Source organism: Triturus cristatus, chromosome 11 (assembly GCF_964204655.1).
Source record: "Triturus cristatus chromosome 11, aTriCri1.1, whole genome shotgun sequence".
Taxonomy (NCBI): domain Eukaryota; kingdom Metazoa; phylum Chordata; class Amphibia; order Caudata; family Salamandridae; genus Triturus; species Triturus cristatus.
In genome coordinates this window covers 160,880,957-160,899,976 of record NC_140594.1, presented here as the reverse complement: position 1 = coordinate 160,899,976, position 19,020 = coordinate 160,880,957, and the positions used below count along the sequence as shown (strand labels likewise).

Below are 19,020 nucleotides of genomic sequence, written 5' to 3'. Positions count from 1 at the left end.
CCCCTTCACTCAGTAATTTGAGACCCTAACGGGTGAGTAGTCGCACTATACAAGAATCCTGTTTTTTGTTTAGATGTGGCTCCCCCATTCAGGTATCTCCTCACAGCTTTTGCCTGGATTTAGGCTATGTTGTCAGCCAGCACTTGCCAAAAGCTTCTCAGGATTTGCTGGTGTGGCCTCAGATATGGAAGTGGGGAAGGGCCTCACCTGCCACACTGTAACAGGTTGCACCACTTATCCTGTTCTGTGGCACCCGTCAACCAGACCTCCTGCTTCCTGCAGTGTTACCCACGCTGGCTTTATTTACTTTAGTTTTATGATCCGTTCTGTGAATGATTGCAACGGATTAAGCAAAAATTGTATGGGAGCTTTAGAATTATGGCCAATTCTGTGGATGATTGCAGTGTATAAAGCAGCTTTTTTAAGAGAGCTCTAGTAGAATATGGCGGCCATGTTGGCCTGTACACCACACACCCAGTGCAGTATGTATGTACTCATTATTTCACAATTACACAGATGGACAAACTTTAAGTGGGTGATGCATGAAATAAACCTAAAAATGATCCGTGAGTTGATCCTACTATTTTTCATAAAATGTCATACTTTGACCAAAATCAGACATTTTCCTCACATTTCTTTGAAGGGAAGTTCGGGGGGGTGTCCATGGGGGTCTGCTCCCTCTACCTGATATCTAGTGGGTGGATCCCTGTTTGGGGCTCACTTACTTGTGGCGATCCCCAAGCACATATTCACCAGGAGAAGTACCCCTGGAAATGGGATATTGGGCCACATGCATCAAGCTTTTTTCTGATTGCCGTATCGGCCCGTTTGCGTCCGGAAAATGGCCTTTTCCGATGCATCAAAGGCTTTGAATTCGCAAATTAGGTAATCGCAATTTACTGCGATTACCTAAATTATGAATGCATTTAGGGAATCGCAAGTTGCAGTTCCCTATGGAAGATGCATCAAGCCTTTACTAAATGCGACTTTGCATTTAGAAAACGCTAATTACCATCAACTTCAAGTTGATGGTAATTTGCAAATTCTTTGAAAAATGCACAAAAGTGCATTTTTCAAAGTGACATGTGGCGAACACACATGCCCTTAGGGCATGTGTGTGCGCCACATGTGCACAATTACCTTTTGGTGGGGTTGCATCAGACGGGCCTTAGGCCCCTTGGCACCCTTGCAATTGCATTCGCAATTTGTGATTACCAATTTGGTAATCACAATTTGCTAATGCATTCCCATTCATTCCTATGGGCCTATACCATTCATTCCTATGGGCCTGTAGGCCCATAGGAATGAATGGAGTGACATTACCTAATAGCAATTCGCAATTTGCGAGTCACTATTAGGTAATGTGTAGGAATCGCAATTTATTTTGCGATTCCTGCATGCATAAGGAATTGCAATTCCTAAATAGCGATTCCTTAAAAATAGCTATTTTGGAATCGCAATTCCTTATGTGGATGCATGTGGCCCATTGTTCCTTTTTAGGTCTCGCTGGCGTTGCAGCGCGAAGCGCTGCCGCCAACGAGAACTATTGTCGTCGTGATGCCTCTCAAGGGAGGCAGACCGGGGCACGCGCAGCGATCGGGGTCTGTGGACGCGCTTCTGAGAAGCGCAGACGCACACGCCCCCAAGCGCGCGTGCGCCACGCTCCGCCGACCGCCGGGCTTGTTTATTTCTGTCATTTCAGATGTACCGCGCAAAGTTGGATTATGCCTTTCTTCTGTTTTTATTTGACCGTCTCGCTCTAGTATGGTAAATATAAAAAATAAAATAAAGACGCTGCAGCAGTGTTGTATTATACAGTTCTTTTCACCATATTTTCTGTATTTAAAATACCACTTTTCTTGTACTGTGTTTGCTGTCCTCACAAGTAAAAGAGGTGCAGATGGTCTCCCTTCATATATATCTGAAGTCCTTTGTACAACCGCAAATGGCAGTGGTAAACGTTCACTCACAGCGTCATTTTACAGGTTTTAAATAATGCTTATTATAATAATATGTACAATCTTGTTTTCAGGCCAATTGTCTGTTTTCTTTGAGATTGTAAACCTCTTTTTATTGTTTTTTGTGTTCTGAATTTACTGTTATTTTCTGCTGTAAAACTCCTGCAAGCAGCCCTTTGTGTGATAACGTTGCAGTTGGTGCTTTGATAGTTTATGTGAACGTTGATCGTTGTTTCGTCTACTCATGGGTGTCATAACAAACCTATGGGGCCCTGCTGTGTTATGAGTTCGGCTCACTCCTTCATCAAACCTTTTATAATTGCCTCATCCTGCCCCTGAGCAGTTATTTCATATGGCGATGACTGTAACCCTACTAAGGCTGCCAGGAAGTTACATCGTGTTTTCAGAAAAGGCAGGTTACTTTTTAAATGGCGATAAATTAGTTTTAGGGGCTAACAAAACCTAAAGAGAAGGACAACGGAATAACTTGTCAAAGGTTTGGGAAGCTTAACATTTAAACTGCAGGTCCCGTGGAAATCTTCCCATCCTGTTGTTTATGGCTCTTTTATTCAATGATAATACCACATATACCGCTGTGATTTAGAAAAGATAATAACCATCTTGGCTACAAGTCTAATTTTATGTTTAATCTGCCGGTACTGTCTGTGTCTGTGTCCCGAAAACATCAAGTACCATTTAAAGAAGCCCAGACTCCTGGGTCCCGCCGCTTTATCTAAAAAGAAAAAAGTACTATAACATGATGTAATAACTGGTTTCAACGCTTCTTCCCACCATATTTTCGTAATTTCCCCTGGTACAAAAAATAAATGTATTTTGCTGCTTTAATTACACTTTAACGTCTTTGCTAGCTTGGGAGGTAGAGTTGGTCTCCCTGTATTTGTTGCTTTAGTCCTTTGATTATTCGCAAATAACAGTGGGAACCTTTCAAGAACTTAAACATTTTACAGGCTATAAATAATGGCAGTACACTTTCATTCTTCTCCACTGCATCTACCTCTACCACCTTATGCCCTTCATTCCATCACATACTCCTTCCTTACAATCGCTTCATTCCTCTCTCCTCCCCTTCCTTCAACAATCTAGTTTTCCTTACCTCATTGTCTTCCTATTCATTACTTACATCACCTCTAACCCACTCTCTTCCTCTCATGCTCCCTCTCTTTCTCATTCACTAATTCCTTCTTTTCTCTCACAAATTCCTTCCATTTTCTTACTTCCCTTTTCATCTCTTCCACTATCTCTTCCACCCTACCTCCTTCCCTCAAACCCACCTTATCATACTACCTTCTTTTACTCTCTTCTAACATCTCTTCCAACAGTCCTCCCTATATCCTACCTTCAAACACAACCTTCTTTCATTATAACTTCATATTTGCTGCAACACGCAAACCACACAATACCACACCAGACAATTCACCAGCACACAATTCAAAACTACCCAGCATAATTACTCTTCACAGTAATGGCTCATTCTAAATCCTCTACACACTGCTGCTAGCTGCTTCTCTAGTCCCATCGGTAATTCCTCATTCTAACTCCTCTAGGCAGTGCTGCTAAATGCTTCACTGATCCCGTCTGTAATTTCTCATTCTAACTCCTCTACAAACTGCTGCAACTATGTCTCTATTCCCAATGGTAATTCCCCATTCTTAATCCTTTACACATTGCTGCAGCTGCGTCTCTGTACCCACTGGTAATTCCTCATCCTTACTACTTTAAACCATGCTCCAACTGCTTTTCTAGTCCCAGAAGTGATTCCTCATTCTAAATTTTCTAAACATTACTAAAGCTGCTTCCCTCGTTCCATTAGTAATTCCTCATTCCTAGTCCTCCACAAACTGCTGCAGCTGCTTCTCTGGTCTCATTGTGAATTCCTCATTCTAATCCCTCTAAGCAGTGCTGCAGCTGCATATTTGGCCCTGTCAGTAGTTCCTCATTCTAAATCCTCTACACAGTGCTGCCACCTGCTTCTCTGGCCTCAATGGTAATTCCTCATTCTAAGTTCCCTAGACAATGATGCAACTGCTTCTATGTTCCCAGTGGTAATTTCTCATTCTAACTGCTCTAGGCAGTGCTGCAACTATGTCTCCATACAAAAACACATAGGTAAAATACTTTTTCGTTTACAACGCCAATAGCTCTAACTGAATGCGAGACCTTTTGCATTGCAAATGCTTGTTCTAGCAGTACCTGTTTTGTTTGCTTTAGTACCTCGATGGGGGGGGGGGGGCTATGCTGATTAAAGTAAATCCAGTGGGCCCCTAATAGCAACAACTTGTTTAACTTTAAATCAGATTCAAAAAGAAATGTTTAGGGGGCTGGGAGGGTCGCTCGGGAAAACTGCAAAGTGTGGCCCCAGTTTTATGGGGATAACCCTCAAATTAGCAGATTTCACTTTTGCCTGATTGATTTGCCAGCCGTTAATAAAACAACAATATTAGTTTAAGCTATTGTGCAATTTTAGGCAATTTGATTTTTACAGTTACTTATATGGTGTACTTTTCTTTTGCAAGACCAAGAACGACAGCATTTGGTAAAGAGATCACAATGTGTAAATGATCAAGTTCCTGGTACCCAGTCCTCTAAAATTGACAGCTCCAGAAAAACCACGAATGAGCCGCAGAATGTGGCATTTAAGGTATGTAAGAATGTTCACTTTCCATAAGCACACAGCTTTCATTCCGACATAACGTATGGGCAAAATAATGTATTCATAATAGAGTACTAACAAACATTAAATATTTTTGAAGCTTTTAGAAAGGGTCATTTTGTTTAAAAAATACCGGTATTAGGAACAAGGATTCAGAATTATTTGTGTAATGTAATCAAATGGAAAAGCCTCATTTTACATCTCTTTTGTAAGAAAAGTTCTTCAAACGACAAAGCTGCTTGTCCCCTATAGTCCCTTGCAAGAAGTCTCCTTTATGACAGTTCAAATTTTATTTTAGTAGAAATAACAAACACAAAGTAACATGTAAATGTAAACTGCCATGCAGCAAGCATCATAAAATAACATTTAATTTTCTCTCTTAGAATCGAAGAATGAAGCATATTTCGGCTGAACAGAAAAGGAGGTTCAATATCAGAATTGGCTTTAGCACTCTACACAGTTTTGTATCTCCCAGTACAAAACCAGTGAGTATGCCTCCAATTACCTCGTTAACTAGCCAAATAAAACAAGCACTGGCCAAGCCGGAAGGTTTTGAGTGTGAAACCTATTAACTTTGTTATTGATTTTTGCGATTCTAAATAGCCACGTTGTAAATGCAGATGTGTCCGTGGAGGCCATCTTGTATTGACATTGGCATTTTGTTAAAATAAAGCAAAATGCATGAAAAGATGGATGCTGGGGGTGCACACACATCCATGGTGGCCATCTCTGAATGCATTTTGTTATATTTTAACCAAATGCCATTCCATGATGGTTACTGTTGATGCATGCACTCCCATGGTAGCCATCTTGAAACTGAATGTTATCAAGTATTACTAAATACATTAAAAGATGGCCACCACAGATAAATGCGTATCAGCATTAGCCAGCTTTGAATTTATTTGAACAAATCCCATTCATTATTGGCTGCCTTGACTGTTTGCACATCTGTGGCGGCCATCTTTTAATGGGATTTAGTAAAGTAAAACAAGCTCAGTTGAAGATGTCTGCCTTACATTTGGCCATCTTTGACTGGTCACAGAGCCATTTTAAGGTGTCCTATAGTGTAGCAGGTGGCAAAAACTGTTTAAAAAAGAAAACATCAATAGGACGCTGGGTGGTGGTAGTGGGGCAGTGGGGGGAATAGAGATGGATCAGAAGAAGGGGTAGCAGGGAGAGAAATTCGCAGGAAATAGTACCTCCAGTGCACTGCAAAGCAAAGTCTGACGTCAGCCGTGGAATGCCACCCCATCTAATCATAACACTATGGGACTTAAATGCTCCTGCGCAGGAAAAGTTCAAGAAGAGCGAAGACAGCCTTCGAATCAAAAGCAGGAAAGTGAGATAGACAGCAAAACAGTACAATCCTGAGTAAGAACCTGACCAAAAACCTGATCAAAGTGTATTTAATGTATTAGAAACAAAAGGTCTGGCCAACAGACGACAAAATGCTGTATGTAGCCAAGACCTTGAAATGACAGTCTTACCAGGAAGTGTTTCAGTCCTTGTGTACTATAAACCTGAAATACACTTGACATTTTTTTCTCTCTTTAAACGTGGTATGGTTCCAGCTAGTAAAATGCTGTTTGTTTCTTTGTCTCTCATCAATGTAGGTCAGTCATGCAATAACACTTCAGAAAACATTTGAATACATTTCTAAACTGCAACAGGAGAGGAGCCAGCTGCAGGAGGAAACAAAACGACTCAGGGAAGAAGTTGAAGAACTTAATGTAGCGATTAGGTTTGTCTTTGTTTAAGCATCTACCAAGCAGGTTCACTGTAAAATATCATTAAAGTAAGCATGCAGAAAAGGAAAAATGTATTATGGGTCACTGTAATGAGGCTTGAGAATGTTATTTACCCTTTTTATTGTTTTTATATTTATTATTTCAGCATGTGCAATACAGACATATGCTTCTAGAATTGATAGGGTATTGAAAACTAAAATCTGTATTTCAAATACGCATACTCTATAGCTTTCTTCTTTGAACAGCTTAATGTGACGAGGCCATTAAAAAGATAGGCATCTTCGTAAGAGAATGAAAAAGTTATAAGCGTTCGTAACAAAAAGTTTCAATTCTATTAAGGACACGGATGCGAGGATTGTGCTCATCATATTTATTTACTTCCAGCAGACATCAGCTTAATTTAAACTATTTTTCCCAGAACACCCATGGGAAAGGACTACAAACAAAGTTTAACCAGTGACAGTCCACATCCTTCCATAACAGTCCACCTCCTCTAAACCACTTCCTCTTTCGTGAGTGCGGCAGAAGAGAATCCAAACGTTCTTTTTATTCTCCTTTGGCGGAATCAACACCTATGAAAAACATAGAGACAAATAATAACTGTGGTGACTTGGAGGGATGCATCAATATTTTACCCGAAAAAACAACTTGCACATTGGAATCCACATAAATCCCTTACATAAGAAAACTCCACCTGGTTACCAATATATATATACTATAATGTACACAGAAGCAACTTAAGAAATACATCAGAACTGGTAATTCAAATGTACTTATACCTCACAAAGCTTTCTCTGAAGTTGATAGTACTCTGTGCATGAGGACTCCAGATGAACAAACTGCAGGGTTGGGACAATATTCGCCGAAACCAGGGCGGGAATAATCCTTGCCTCCGTGTCCTTAATAGAAATGAAACGTTCCGTTACGAATGCTAGGAAATGTTTCATTCTATGTCAGGACCAGAGACAAAGATTATGGTCGTTCAAAGCTTATCCACCACCAAAGACGTCATATCTATCACTGGTTTGAAGTAAAATCGTTTAAACCGCACTGATAATGTCCTTTAGTCTTGCTCCTAGAGAGAAGGCTTCAGAGGCCCTGGCCCATCTCACCGAATGTGCCCTAAGTTGTAATAGGTTAATGCCAGCTTCTTGCATGACCCAGCGTACAATGGCGGGGTAAGACACCGCTTTGAAAGGTTTCTTTAGAGAAATTAACTTTCTATCACCGGGGCGTAGGGGGTAGGGGAGTCGAATGCCTTCCGCCATACTCTCATAAATAGCAGATTGGTACAAATTTATCGTCCTGTAAGCCAAACCTTACGATTTCAGCAAGGCCAAGAAGTTCATGAGTGGGACAACTTCGCAACCCACGGGATCCTCACTGTGTTGAACACACAAACGAGCCAACCGTGTCCATGCTGACCTGTAACGTTTCATTGTCCCCTCTGCCCATGCTGATGCCAGGAGTGTCTCAGCTTCACGTAAAAGGCCTGGGACTCTCCTTCTCTCTCGGTAATCCTCGGCACCAACAGGGGCATCCTGTCTTGCAGGACTAGTGGTTGTCACTTGCCCAAAGAATTCAGGAGATCTGAAGCGCGAGGTAGGTTGATTGGAAAATCCCAGAAGAACTGGAAACCAAACTTTAGACTTCCAGAAAGATGTGATAAAGACTATTTTCGCTTTCTGTCCGTGTACCTGTGCGGACATCCTCATAATCATCGCAAAAGGAGGGAACGCCTAGCCTGTCTCCAGGCACATATTTTGTAGAAAAGCATTGGTTGCCGCTGCCAGTGTTATGTTTTGTAATGTACCCCAATATAGGCCTGTGTAGACCTAACCTTTCACCTACATTTTCCCTGCTATTGTACTACATAACGGTTTTTGGTATTGACCTTTTACCTAGTTAGGTGCTACATAAATGTTGTGTGGTTTTCCCAGAAAACTAGCCTAATTTATTATGCATGAGGATTCTCAGAATCACAGCAGGATTACGATCTTCTGCATAATAACTATGTATAAGGGTCATCCCTTTCGTCATCCCTGGCCGACATGACAGCAAGGTAGAACCCAGAGGGTACCTTTTGGGGTATATAAACACCATATCTTTGCTGGGGCAGGCAGAGGAGAAAGACTTCCATGCTGACACACTGACGCGAGACGCTTAGGTTCCTGCGCACAGTGGTCTGACATCCCTCACACGGGTGTCCATCTCGAGACCAAGACGGGGTCCTTCATTCTCTCACACCAGGTAATGGGGTTGGCTTCAGCCTAGGGGGATTCTTGGCTATACACCTAGGTACATCTAGCTAGGGTTGCCTCGTAGGAGTACGTATTAGTATTTATATACCTGCCTATAGTAATAGTTTTAGCACTATGGATAGGAATCTACCATCCGTTTACTCTGTTGATAGTTAAAATTATTTATATCTGTTTCTGTCTTATGGTTGTTTCAGCACACCTATTTTACACTAGAATAACGCAGGTTCAATAAATGCTTATTGAAAATGTCCCCACCGTTTATTCTGTGTATCTCTCTGAGACAAAGTGAGCACAAGTGACTGAGCGAAAAGTACTGTACTGTTTCCACGATGCCTGATGGGACAGGGTTGTCATGTTCGATTGTTGCCAAGAACTATTCTCTCCTTGGTAAGAGGAGTTTACAGTGACACTGTGAGCTAGCTGGTATACAGGTGAACATACCCGGTGGGGGTGTCTGGAATCAGTCTGGGCACCAATCCCACAGTTTGTTGTCTAAACGTGCAGATCCTATATAGATTTATAGGAACTACACAACATGGCACCCAATGTTGGGTTGGTACTTATTTAACGGTCAAATCTGAGTAGTTCAGTCGTGCTTTTCTCAGAGATCCCTACTCACATATACTCAGAGACGTCTGGAGTGGGAAGGGAAAATCCGCCGCAGCTGAGGAGGCATATCGTATGTATTGGCTGTAGGTTTATTCAAGCTTGAAGGATAATAGTCCACTATTGTGCATAAAACCTTATCTCAGTTTCCTTGAAACTTTTTCAACAATGACTGAAGAAGAAACCGCTGCAGCAGCCCTACGTGCAAATGCAGCAGGAGAGGCAGAGCAGGAAGGTGTTATAAACATTTCAGAAAATGTCAAAACTGCCCTTACTTTAAAACTAGCAGAGTTTGGAGTGACAGCAAGAGGTGGGACTGTCTCCTTCGTGATTAAGGCACACGAGTCATACAGGACAGAGATATTCTATTCATGGGTCAAATTTCCCACCAGCAGATGCACGTACAAATACATTTAATTTTTACACTGAAGATTAAATAACAGAGGAATATTGTCCATGTGAGGACATTGAAGTTCCGCTCACCTACCAGGAGCACATAAACTGGTTTAAAGTTGCCCTCCCACACTCTACAGATAAAGTAAGACTCGGTCCGCTCAGCAGAGACGGAGCGACTTGGCTGGTCCTAGTGGCTTACACATCCCATCCAGACATGACCAAAATGCCGGTAGCAGACTTTGGTCCACTACACAAAGAAATAAAAAAACTTTACAGATATCTGACACAGTTAGTAATGAAAACACTAAAACTTCAACAAACAAGGGTTACACCAGCAGGACAAATTCGGTGGTCTGCAACTAAAATAACTCCACAAACACTGAACGCAGTTATGGGTAAAATACCTACTAATCGTGAGCAAATGCCATTCTGGCTTGCTCAGAAAATAACACAGAGGCAGTGTTTCCACACACTAGCCCTCAAGAAAAACACAAACTGCTAACAATCTGCTTGCCAATGGGGATAGCTCCCCAGATAGAGGATTGTACCTCTTGGGGTACAGTTTTTGCTGCCGTCTGTACAAGACCTCTGGATATCCCTTCAATAGCAGTAATACCAGATGTATTGAGACAAATAAAGAATGAGAATGGAGCTGAACCTGCTCTGAACTTAGGGCTGAAATTGTTAGGAAATGTTGCCCAGGTATCAACTATTATATTGGCAGACATGAAAGGGAAGGCAGCAGTGGTGGCGATACGCCAACGCCTGAAGGATTTCACTCCTGAATTACCTAAAATTATCGAAGATACATATGCCGAATTAGATAGAGATAATTTGTGAGCTAGAGCAACAAAACTTTAACTCAAGGGTGGACCTGAAAAGGATAACACAGAGAAAGCACCAGATTCATCCAAGAAGAAATGGGACAATAAAAAACAAAAGAATAGAGGGAATAGATCACAATCAAGGGGTGGGCCTCCTCAACAGGAGCCCTCCGAAAGGAGGTACAACCTTAGGACTAATGATAACATTAAAAAATCTGACGGGTATCAGGATACTGATGCACGTTCTTCTCTTTCCTTTCAGGGTCCAACAAAACACTCAGAGAGTAAAGGACGGTCAGAATACAGACAAGAAGAGTGAACAAAGTCCAGAGATACAAATCGTACTTCAGACTATAATATCAAAAAAGAAGATAAAGCAAAGTCAAAACCTCAATTTAAAAAGAAGGTAGCTGGCCTTAAAGTTAGAAATGCCAAGGATACTGAGGACTTAGCTTCTGAACAGGGAATGGGCTCTGACGATGCTAGACAGCGCAGTAGAAGTAACAATAGCTCGCCAGAACCTGATGGAATTCCTGGTGACAGCAGCGTTGAATGAACATATCACGATGGAGACACCTGATACTAGGATAAGTGTCCCACACCCGTTATATGAAATAACACTCCCAGAAAAATTATAGGTCTCTTTTGGGAGAACCTGGCTATGACATCCTTTTGGCTGAAAAAGATTGCCTGCCTGAGATGAAGTGCCCAAAGGGAGAAACAGTATTTTTACCGGCTTTCTCTGACCTTGTTCTAGTATCACTAAAACATTCATATGCGCAGGAGTGGGCGGTAGCACTCGCTCAAGCATTATATCGCAACATTGTAGGGTGGGATGCTGAGTCACCTCACCATGTAATCACAGTTAAAACTACTCCAACTCTACAGAGACAGTACCCTATTAAACAAGAAGCAAAAAAGCAAGCCAGGGAGATCTTTGATCAACTTGAATACCAAGGTGTAATAGAGAATTGCACCTCTTCAATGAATAATCCTTTGTTTCCCGTAATGAAACCTGACAATTCATTCCATTTAGTTTTTGACTACAGACATTTGAATACATGCACAAAGACATTTGCAGTTCATAACATTGTGCGGAAGAAATACAAAACAACATTAGATATCTCAAATAGATTTTTTTGCCAAAATATAGCACTTGAGAGCAGATACTTAAAAGCATTCTCAACCCTAGGCTCTCAGCGTCAATTCTATCGACTGCACCATGGGTATAAGAATAGCCCCGGGTTGTTCTCAGCTAGGGTAACTGGGTTACTTCAAAATGTTGATGAGGAGGCATTGTCCTATGTAGATGATATTTATCTGATGGAGGATGATTTATGGGATCATTTGCCCAGGGTGAGCAACATAATTTTGGGATTCACCTCCGAGGGCCACAAATTCATCTTTAAAAACTCGAAAATAGCCCACCTCAATGTCCTATTTTTGGGATATGAGTTATCAAGTGAAGGGAAAAGCCTAGCAGCTAACTTTTTAGACAGTCTCCAAAAACTCAGAAAAATTTACAATCCATATTGGGATTCCTAAATTTTGGCACAACATACATTTTGGATTAGCAGAATTTAGACATTGGAAACAGGAACACACAGATATCCTTTGTTCCTTACAAGCTGATATGATAGCTTCCAAACACCTACACACACGTGTAAATACCACAAATCTGGTGATCCCGTATAATCGCGGGTCAATCAGGGTACACTTACCTAACCTTCAATGAAGGCGAAACGGTACCCATAGCATACAAATCACACTTATACATAAACTCTGAAATGCGCTTTGCTTCCACAGAAAAAAATTCTGACAGCAGTATGAACTGCTGTTGTGAGAGATAGAGCACAGGGCAAACGAATATTCATCGTGACTCCATTATCGGACTTAGAGGCTGTTACAAAAGCTAGCGTTACAACCGCAAAAGCACTACATCCACGAGGGATACAATGGGCTAATTCTCTCCCTGCAACAGATGTAGACTACAAATTTGATTTCACATTAGAAACAAAAGCATTCCTGCAGTACGAACAAGAATATCCTCTCCTGGATGAAATAATGCCTCTGGATCAGTATGAATACATTATTTACACTGACGGTTCTGCTCAGACTGCCATAGGTAGTAAATAGCAATACAGCGCAGCATGTGCGATTATAAAAGGACGTATGCAGAAAGGCAAGTTCCATCCTAGCAGTACGAAGACACAGTCTCTAGGAGATTGCACAGCGCAGCTGGCAGAATTAAAAGCCCTTTTACTGGCACTTATAAATACGGATCAGGAATTCCCCACACTTCTAGTGTGTGATTCATTTTACTGTGTCCAGTCTTACAATGATTACCTTCACTCCTGGGGTCAGAATGGGTTTAAAGACTCAAAAGGTTGCACAATAATTGCTTTGGGCTCAAGTGGCAGAACTGAAAAAAAGACTTGCCAAGAGCTCACTTGATACAGACACAGTCATCAACATAATGGCGTTCACGTTGAAGAGAATTCATTGGCTGATGAAGCCTTCCAAGGCGACAGTGCAAACTGCTGCTGCAGCTGCAATCACTTATTCTAGCACGAGAATAGACGGAGACATAATGGTATCTGTCATTGCTTCACGCAAAAAAAGCTCAGCAGTACCTAAAAGCTTTCCACTCAAGTACTCCTACAAATTAGATGCAAAGAATATTCTGTATGCTCAAATTCCAGGAGTGTGGGCTAGAGTAATACCAAACATGGATTGCAGATTAGGTTTAATTCTAGCTGCACACAAGGGTCTGGGTTCTGCACATGCAGGGATTACCACACAGTTTCTGTACTGAAACAGCGCTATTGGTGGCCAGGTTTAACAAAACAGACAAAAGCATTTGTTATTAATTGCGACATGAAGGGTTCCACCGTAGCACGTCCAGTGCAAACACCACTACTAATATCAGATAGACCTCTCGCTTGTTTCTATTGGGACCACTGCGGCCCCTTACAATTTGATGGGGCTTACAAGCACATCTTGGTGGCAGTGGATTCATGCTCTATATTCCTGTGGGTTTGGCCCAAGCGCTCGGATGACGCTCGAACTGTTATAAAGGATTTGCGAGTCTTTATAGGGATATACGCAGTTGGCACATTACATTCTGACCGTGGCCCTGCGTTTAGCTCTATGGCTTACAAAGAAGCCATGGGTAGTTTGGGTGTAGCATTGCGGTACTCCTCTCCGTATCATCCCAAGGGAAATTGGTTGTGGAGAGGAAATACCGGGACTTGAAGCAATCCTTAACAGCAAAGGTATTAGGCTTGAGTGGTAGTTGGGTCAATCACCTATATGAGGTCCAGAGGGCACTTTATAACATGGCAAGAAGTTCCCTAGGAGGTATCACACCTTACGAAGTCCTATTTGGGACGAGAATGTGGGTACCTGACCTCGATTGTGGCAGCACAGTGGCGGATGAAAAACCATTTGACATCAATACACATTTGGCTGTTTTACAGGAACTCCATGAATTCTGGGCACTACAAAGCACGGTCCAAGTAAAACGCACCACCACTGGGGGAGTAAAAACAGTAATAGCAAGACCTGCCTGAATCCCTAAACTCAGGGATCTGGTCAGAGAAAAGATTGTGGACAAGAAAGAATTTGGGCCATCATACAGAACACCTGTACCTGTCCTGTCTGTCGAACAAACAAGAATGGTACTTCTTCCGCCTCTTGCCGGCAAGAAAGAAAAGAGATTCCCCTCCATTGATCTGATCAAACCACACTATGTGGCAGATACTGAATAGCAGGCCGTGCGGGCTCTTGGGTACCTACTGCTCTCCTCTCACTACCATACAGGAGGTTCAGAGAGAAAGACTGATAACATTCGAAGACTCTACAATACGAAGTAATGAAGTTACCAACTATGAAATGGAACTCGTTCCTATTGAAATTGAACATCAAAACACAAATGAAACACAGATATCAATTCAGCCTACCACCGACATCTACATCAATATGCCTCTAAAAGGGACATCTGCCAGTTCAACAAAACCTGCTGAGATACCAAAGATAGATCAAACTGCATCTGGTTACGTCATCGATTTCGACATGTTTTCTCTGGATCCTGAGTCACTGCCAGCTCCAGTTTCTACATTGATCTGAAAAAGACATACCTAGTCTCACCATGGCTACAGCTCTGGATAATGATTGGAATATTGTTCCTACTCTTCTGGATAGGTTTAGTGACGGTCTTTTTCTTGCTCATGGCTGGGCACTATCTCCCAGAACGCTCCACAGTTTCAGTTGTGAACTTGGTGCTGAAACTTCATACGTCATCTCATCGTATACAAAGAGACCTGTCCTATGTGAACATTACAGCAATTCCAGTTCCTGATGGAATAGTTTGGGACGGAGTTTCATATTATGTATTTGGTCCCACTAAACTTTTAAAAATGCCACATGTATTTAAAATTTCTTTAAAGGATATCATCACCTCCAGTACATACGCTGACGATTGGCATCTTTTTATTTATTTTTTATAATAATTATTTTTATTAAACAACATGAATCAGTATGGGTACATGAATCTGGTGGATAAGTTGCAGACAGGAGGAATTCATTCGGCAACATAGTGACAGTCACTTTGATTACAATAACAGAGCAATGAAACATCACGGGATACAGCATTTATGGTGAGGCCAGGTCATCAGAAATGGACCTGCATGGGGGACTACAGATCTCCCCTCGGTACGTGTTCCATGCCCCCCAGATTTGAGACCACTTTTTGGGGCAGCCTCTCGCAATGTAGACGTTTTTTTCCCGGAACATTCATCAGTCCATGTGTTTCTTCCATTCTGTTATGGTGGGTGGGTTTGTGGCTCCCCATAGCTGAGCAGTGTTCTTTTTTGCCACCATGAGGCCTAACGTTACCCAGATCTTACCCATTCTGCTCAGGTCCGTGGGTTCCCATATATTCAATAGGCACCTCTTTGCTTCACGACAGATGACCAAATCCAACACTTCGCCAAGAACTGCATGTATTTGACGCCGATACCTCTGAATAGGATCACATTCCCAGAGGATATGCATAAACGTTCACTCATGACCACATTGTCTCCTGCATTCCCCCCCTTCTGCCCTCCCCATGTGTACCAGGCAAGGTCCAGTAACATACACCCTATGCAAGGTTTTGAGCTGGACAAGTCTTAGTCTGGCCGAAATAGCCACTTCCCTTGGGTAGGTCAGTGCCTCTTGCCATTCCTCATCGTCCAGTTCGAGGCCATACCCTTCCCACCTTGCCCTGGTGCGAGTCGGCGGTGTTATCAGCTTTTTATATGTGAGGGAGATTGCTTTCTCTGGTAAATATCCATCAAGCAGTCTGTCCTCGAGAGGTGTGGATTCTGGGGGGAAGGAGCCTTTAGTTAGGTGGGACTGTAGTGCATGTCGGACTTGGAGGTAACGGAAGTATTCTGGGTTAGTGAGCTCATATTTCTGTTGTAGGGAGGCAAATGTCACTACGTCGCCCTTTACCCACATGTCCCCGATAGTCAAGATCCCTATGAGGTCCCATTTATCAAACCTTTCAACTTCCATAGATCACCCAACCTCTCTGGGTCCCAGAAGGGTATTGCTAGCGTCAGTTTCCGTTCCCATCCCAGACTTTTGGTTGCTGTGTGCCCGACCTGTACAGAGTTTTTTGTCGGCCCAGTGAAGGGGACCCGCTTTGGTCTAGAATAAAGGGCTCTGTTGTAATTCCCACCTTGGAGGAGCCACCGATCCATGGCAAAGCCCGGGTCGTCCATGTGGCGATATGTGCCATGATTAATAGCTGCAAGGTTGGCCGTCCAATAATATTTCTTGAGGTCTGGAAGGCTGATCCCACCGTCATATCAGTTAAGGGTGAGCTTAGTGAGTGCTATTCGGGGTTTCCCTCCCCACAGCAAGTCTCTCTGTAAGCCCTCAATTTCCCTAAAGTAACGAGTGGGCACTGGGTCAGAGTAGTTTTGCAGCACATATAGGAAGCGAGGCAGGGACATCATCTTAAAAAGCGCTGCCCTGTCCAACAGTGAGAGAGGAAGTGCCTTCCATGCGGTTATGTCTCGCTTTAATCTTTGCAGTGGCGGGAGTAGGTTGCGGTTATAACGGAATTGTGGGTGTGACGTCACATAAATCCCCAAGTATTTAAAGCCCACTGTGGTAATTTGAATAGGGCAGTCTTTAGGTGCAGCAGGCGGGTCCCCAAGGAGGACGTAAATAAGAGATTTACCCCAGTTAATGGAGTATCCAGAGAATATGCCAAAGCTTGCAAAGATGTCAAACACCGCAATCAGCGACGCTTTCGGAGAAGCTAGGAACAGAAGAATGTCGTCTGCATATAGCGAGATACGGTCTTCCCATGTTTCTGCCCACCTTAGACCACGTATAATTGGGTCTCTACTGACCCATGCCGCCAGGGGCTCCAGGGCAAGGGCAAAGAGGAGGGGGGAAAGCGGACAACCCTGGCGGGTCCCCCGAACCCAGCGCAAACACTTGAGATTTTTTATTATTCACCACAATCTGTGCGAGGGGCTCCGAGTAGAGAAGTTTGAGCCAGTGGATAAACCAGATCCCAAACCCCATCTTTGCTAGCACAGCAAAGAGGTAAGGACATTCGATGGTATCAAATGTCATAGATGCGTCCAGGGAGACTATAATCGCTGGTTCTTGTAGCGTGTCTAGTCATCCCATCACCCCGTGCACTCTACGGAGATTCAACGCAGTGTTGCGCTGGGGCATAAAGCCAGACTGGTCTGGGTGTACCAATCCGCTGATCACTTTAACGAGACGGAAAGCCAGTGGCTTAGCGATGATTTTAGGTTTGGCATTTAGGAGAGAGAGTGGCCTATACGAGGCGCAATCAGTCTTAGGTTTGCCCTCTTTATGAATGGTGATGAGCGTGGCCACACTCTGATCTGGCGGGACTGTCCCCTGCTTCTTGCTCTCTGCAAACATGTACCACAGGTGTGATCAGCAGCATTTTCGAAAAATGAAATGTTTGAGGACTCCTCAGATTTTGATACCATATATTGTTACCAACATTAGGGTCATCATTTTCTGCATAAAACAAGTGCACCACGTAATTTTTTTGCATACCACCAATGGGAACATTTCCCAACACCCCTGAAAGGTATTTCACAAACGTTTGCACAAAAATTTGCCTATTTTTCTGGGTTTAATACATCAGATTCACACTCATAATATTTTAAACATGCACATAAGTATGCTTACTAACACAAAACAGATATACTCTCTGCATCCTTTATTGCCCAAATGTCTGAGCAGGGTTTTGACTTATGGAAAGACACTAGAGACATAAAATCAGTCTGGGGGTACTAAGGAATGGCAGGTTAAGGAAACTGAGGCACTATTTAGAGCATGCCTAATATCACAACAAATTATGTTCCTGAACGACGCTGTTCAACAGACTTCCTGTCTTGGGTTAGCCAAGATTAAGAACCTGAACACACCTCGTATTCCCTCATTTTCAAACTTGGAGGAATGGCAAAACTATACTGAAAATGGTGAGGGTACACTCGATGACATCTTACATACATTTCTTACATTTCAACAGACCCCAATTGGAACGGATGGTTGTTTTGGCCTATCAACACACATAGGTGTCAGTCAAAATTCAAGGGTACCACCGAAGGGTTTAATGTCCATAGGCCTGACTTATGCTATGTACAACGAGAACATCCGGGGGTGGTGACAACATACAGTGTTGGAAAGTTATGCCTAGATTAGCTAAAAACCTCGACACTGTCACAGGTGAAACAACACTTGTCCTTACTCTCATCCAACCTGGATCTTAGGGATTTTTTACTAGGTCCCCGAAAGCCACGTCAGAAACGTTTCTTACGCACTGTTTAAAATGAAAGTTGGAAAATCTCTCAACAAGAAGCTGCAGAGAGATTGCATAAAATCGACAGAATTAACTTAGAAAAGGCTTTGGCTCAGGTTGAAAATGATATGACTACATTGACATCCAGAATTTATTTACTGGGCAACATTGTATCTTCTGCTATAGATATAATGGAACATGATATGTCCATCTTACAACATGGACAATCACAGTTACGTTCGATTGTGTCCTTAAGCTGGATGCTACAATCATTCCGCTCTGGTTATGTGTCCTGGCGATATATCAACAGTACGACTCTGTTCTCTGCATATAATTTGACTGAAAAGCAGATAACAATGACACAAAGGGATGCGAAATATACAATGCTGCAAATTGAAAAATTAGACCGATTACCTTTCATCGTGGCAGAGTCACCGTCCACAGAATGGTTAATTCAAGGCCATATAACATTGCCAGTAACAACTTTCCACTTTCAATATTCTCTAGAACACCACCAGGTAGGCAGGTATGAAGCAATGGGTAGGGAATTCATCCATGAATCTTGGGAATTACCGTATAGCTTTAGATGCAGGAACGAGGACACTGAAGTGTTTCTCAGCGGTACAGACTGCAAGAATTCTTTGAGCCAGGATATTATGCTTCTCAGGGCCTGAACGGTTCAGTAGCAAACTTGTCCTGTCATTTAAGAG

General features: G+C 42.6%; 1 protein-coding gene across 1 annotated transcript in view; it reads left to right on the top strand.

Moving 5' to 3' along the window:
• The window catches only part of MLXIP (MLX interacting protein), a 2,063,149-nt gene that overhangs the window by 1,827,305 nt on the left and 216,824 nt on the right, over nucleotides 1-19,020 (top strand). Inside the window, exons 12-14 of the mRNA XM_085634535.1 lie at nucleotides 4,493-4,617; nucleotides 5,013-5,114; nucleotides 6,243-6,370. Coding sequence (XP_085490661.1) covers nucleotides 4,493-4,617; nucleotides 5,013-5,114; nucleotides 6,243-6,370 — 355 coding nt within the window. The remainder of the gene's footprint in view (nucleotides 1-4,492; nucleotides 4,618-5,012; nucleotides 5,115-6,242; nucleotides 6,371-19,020) is intronic.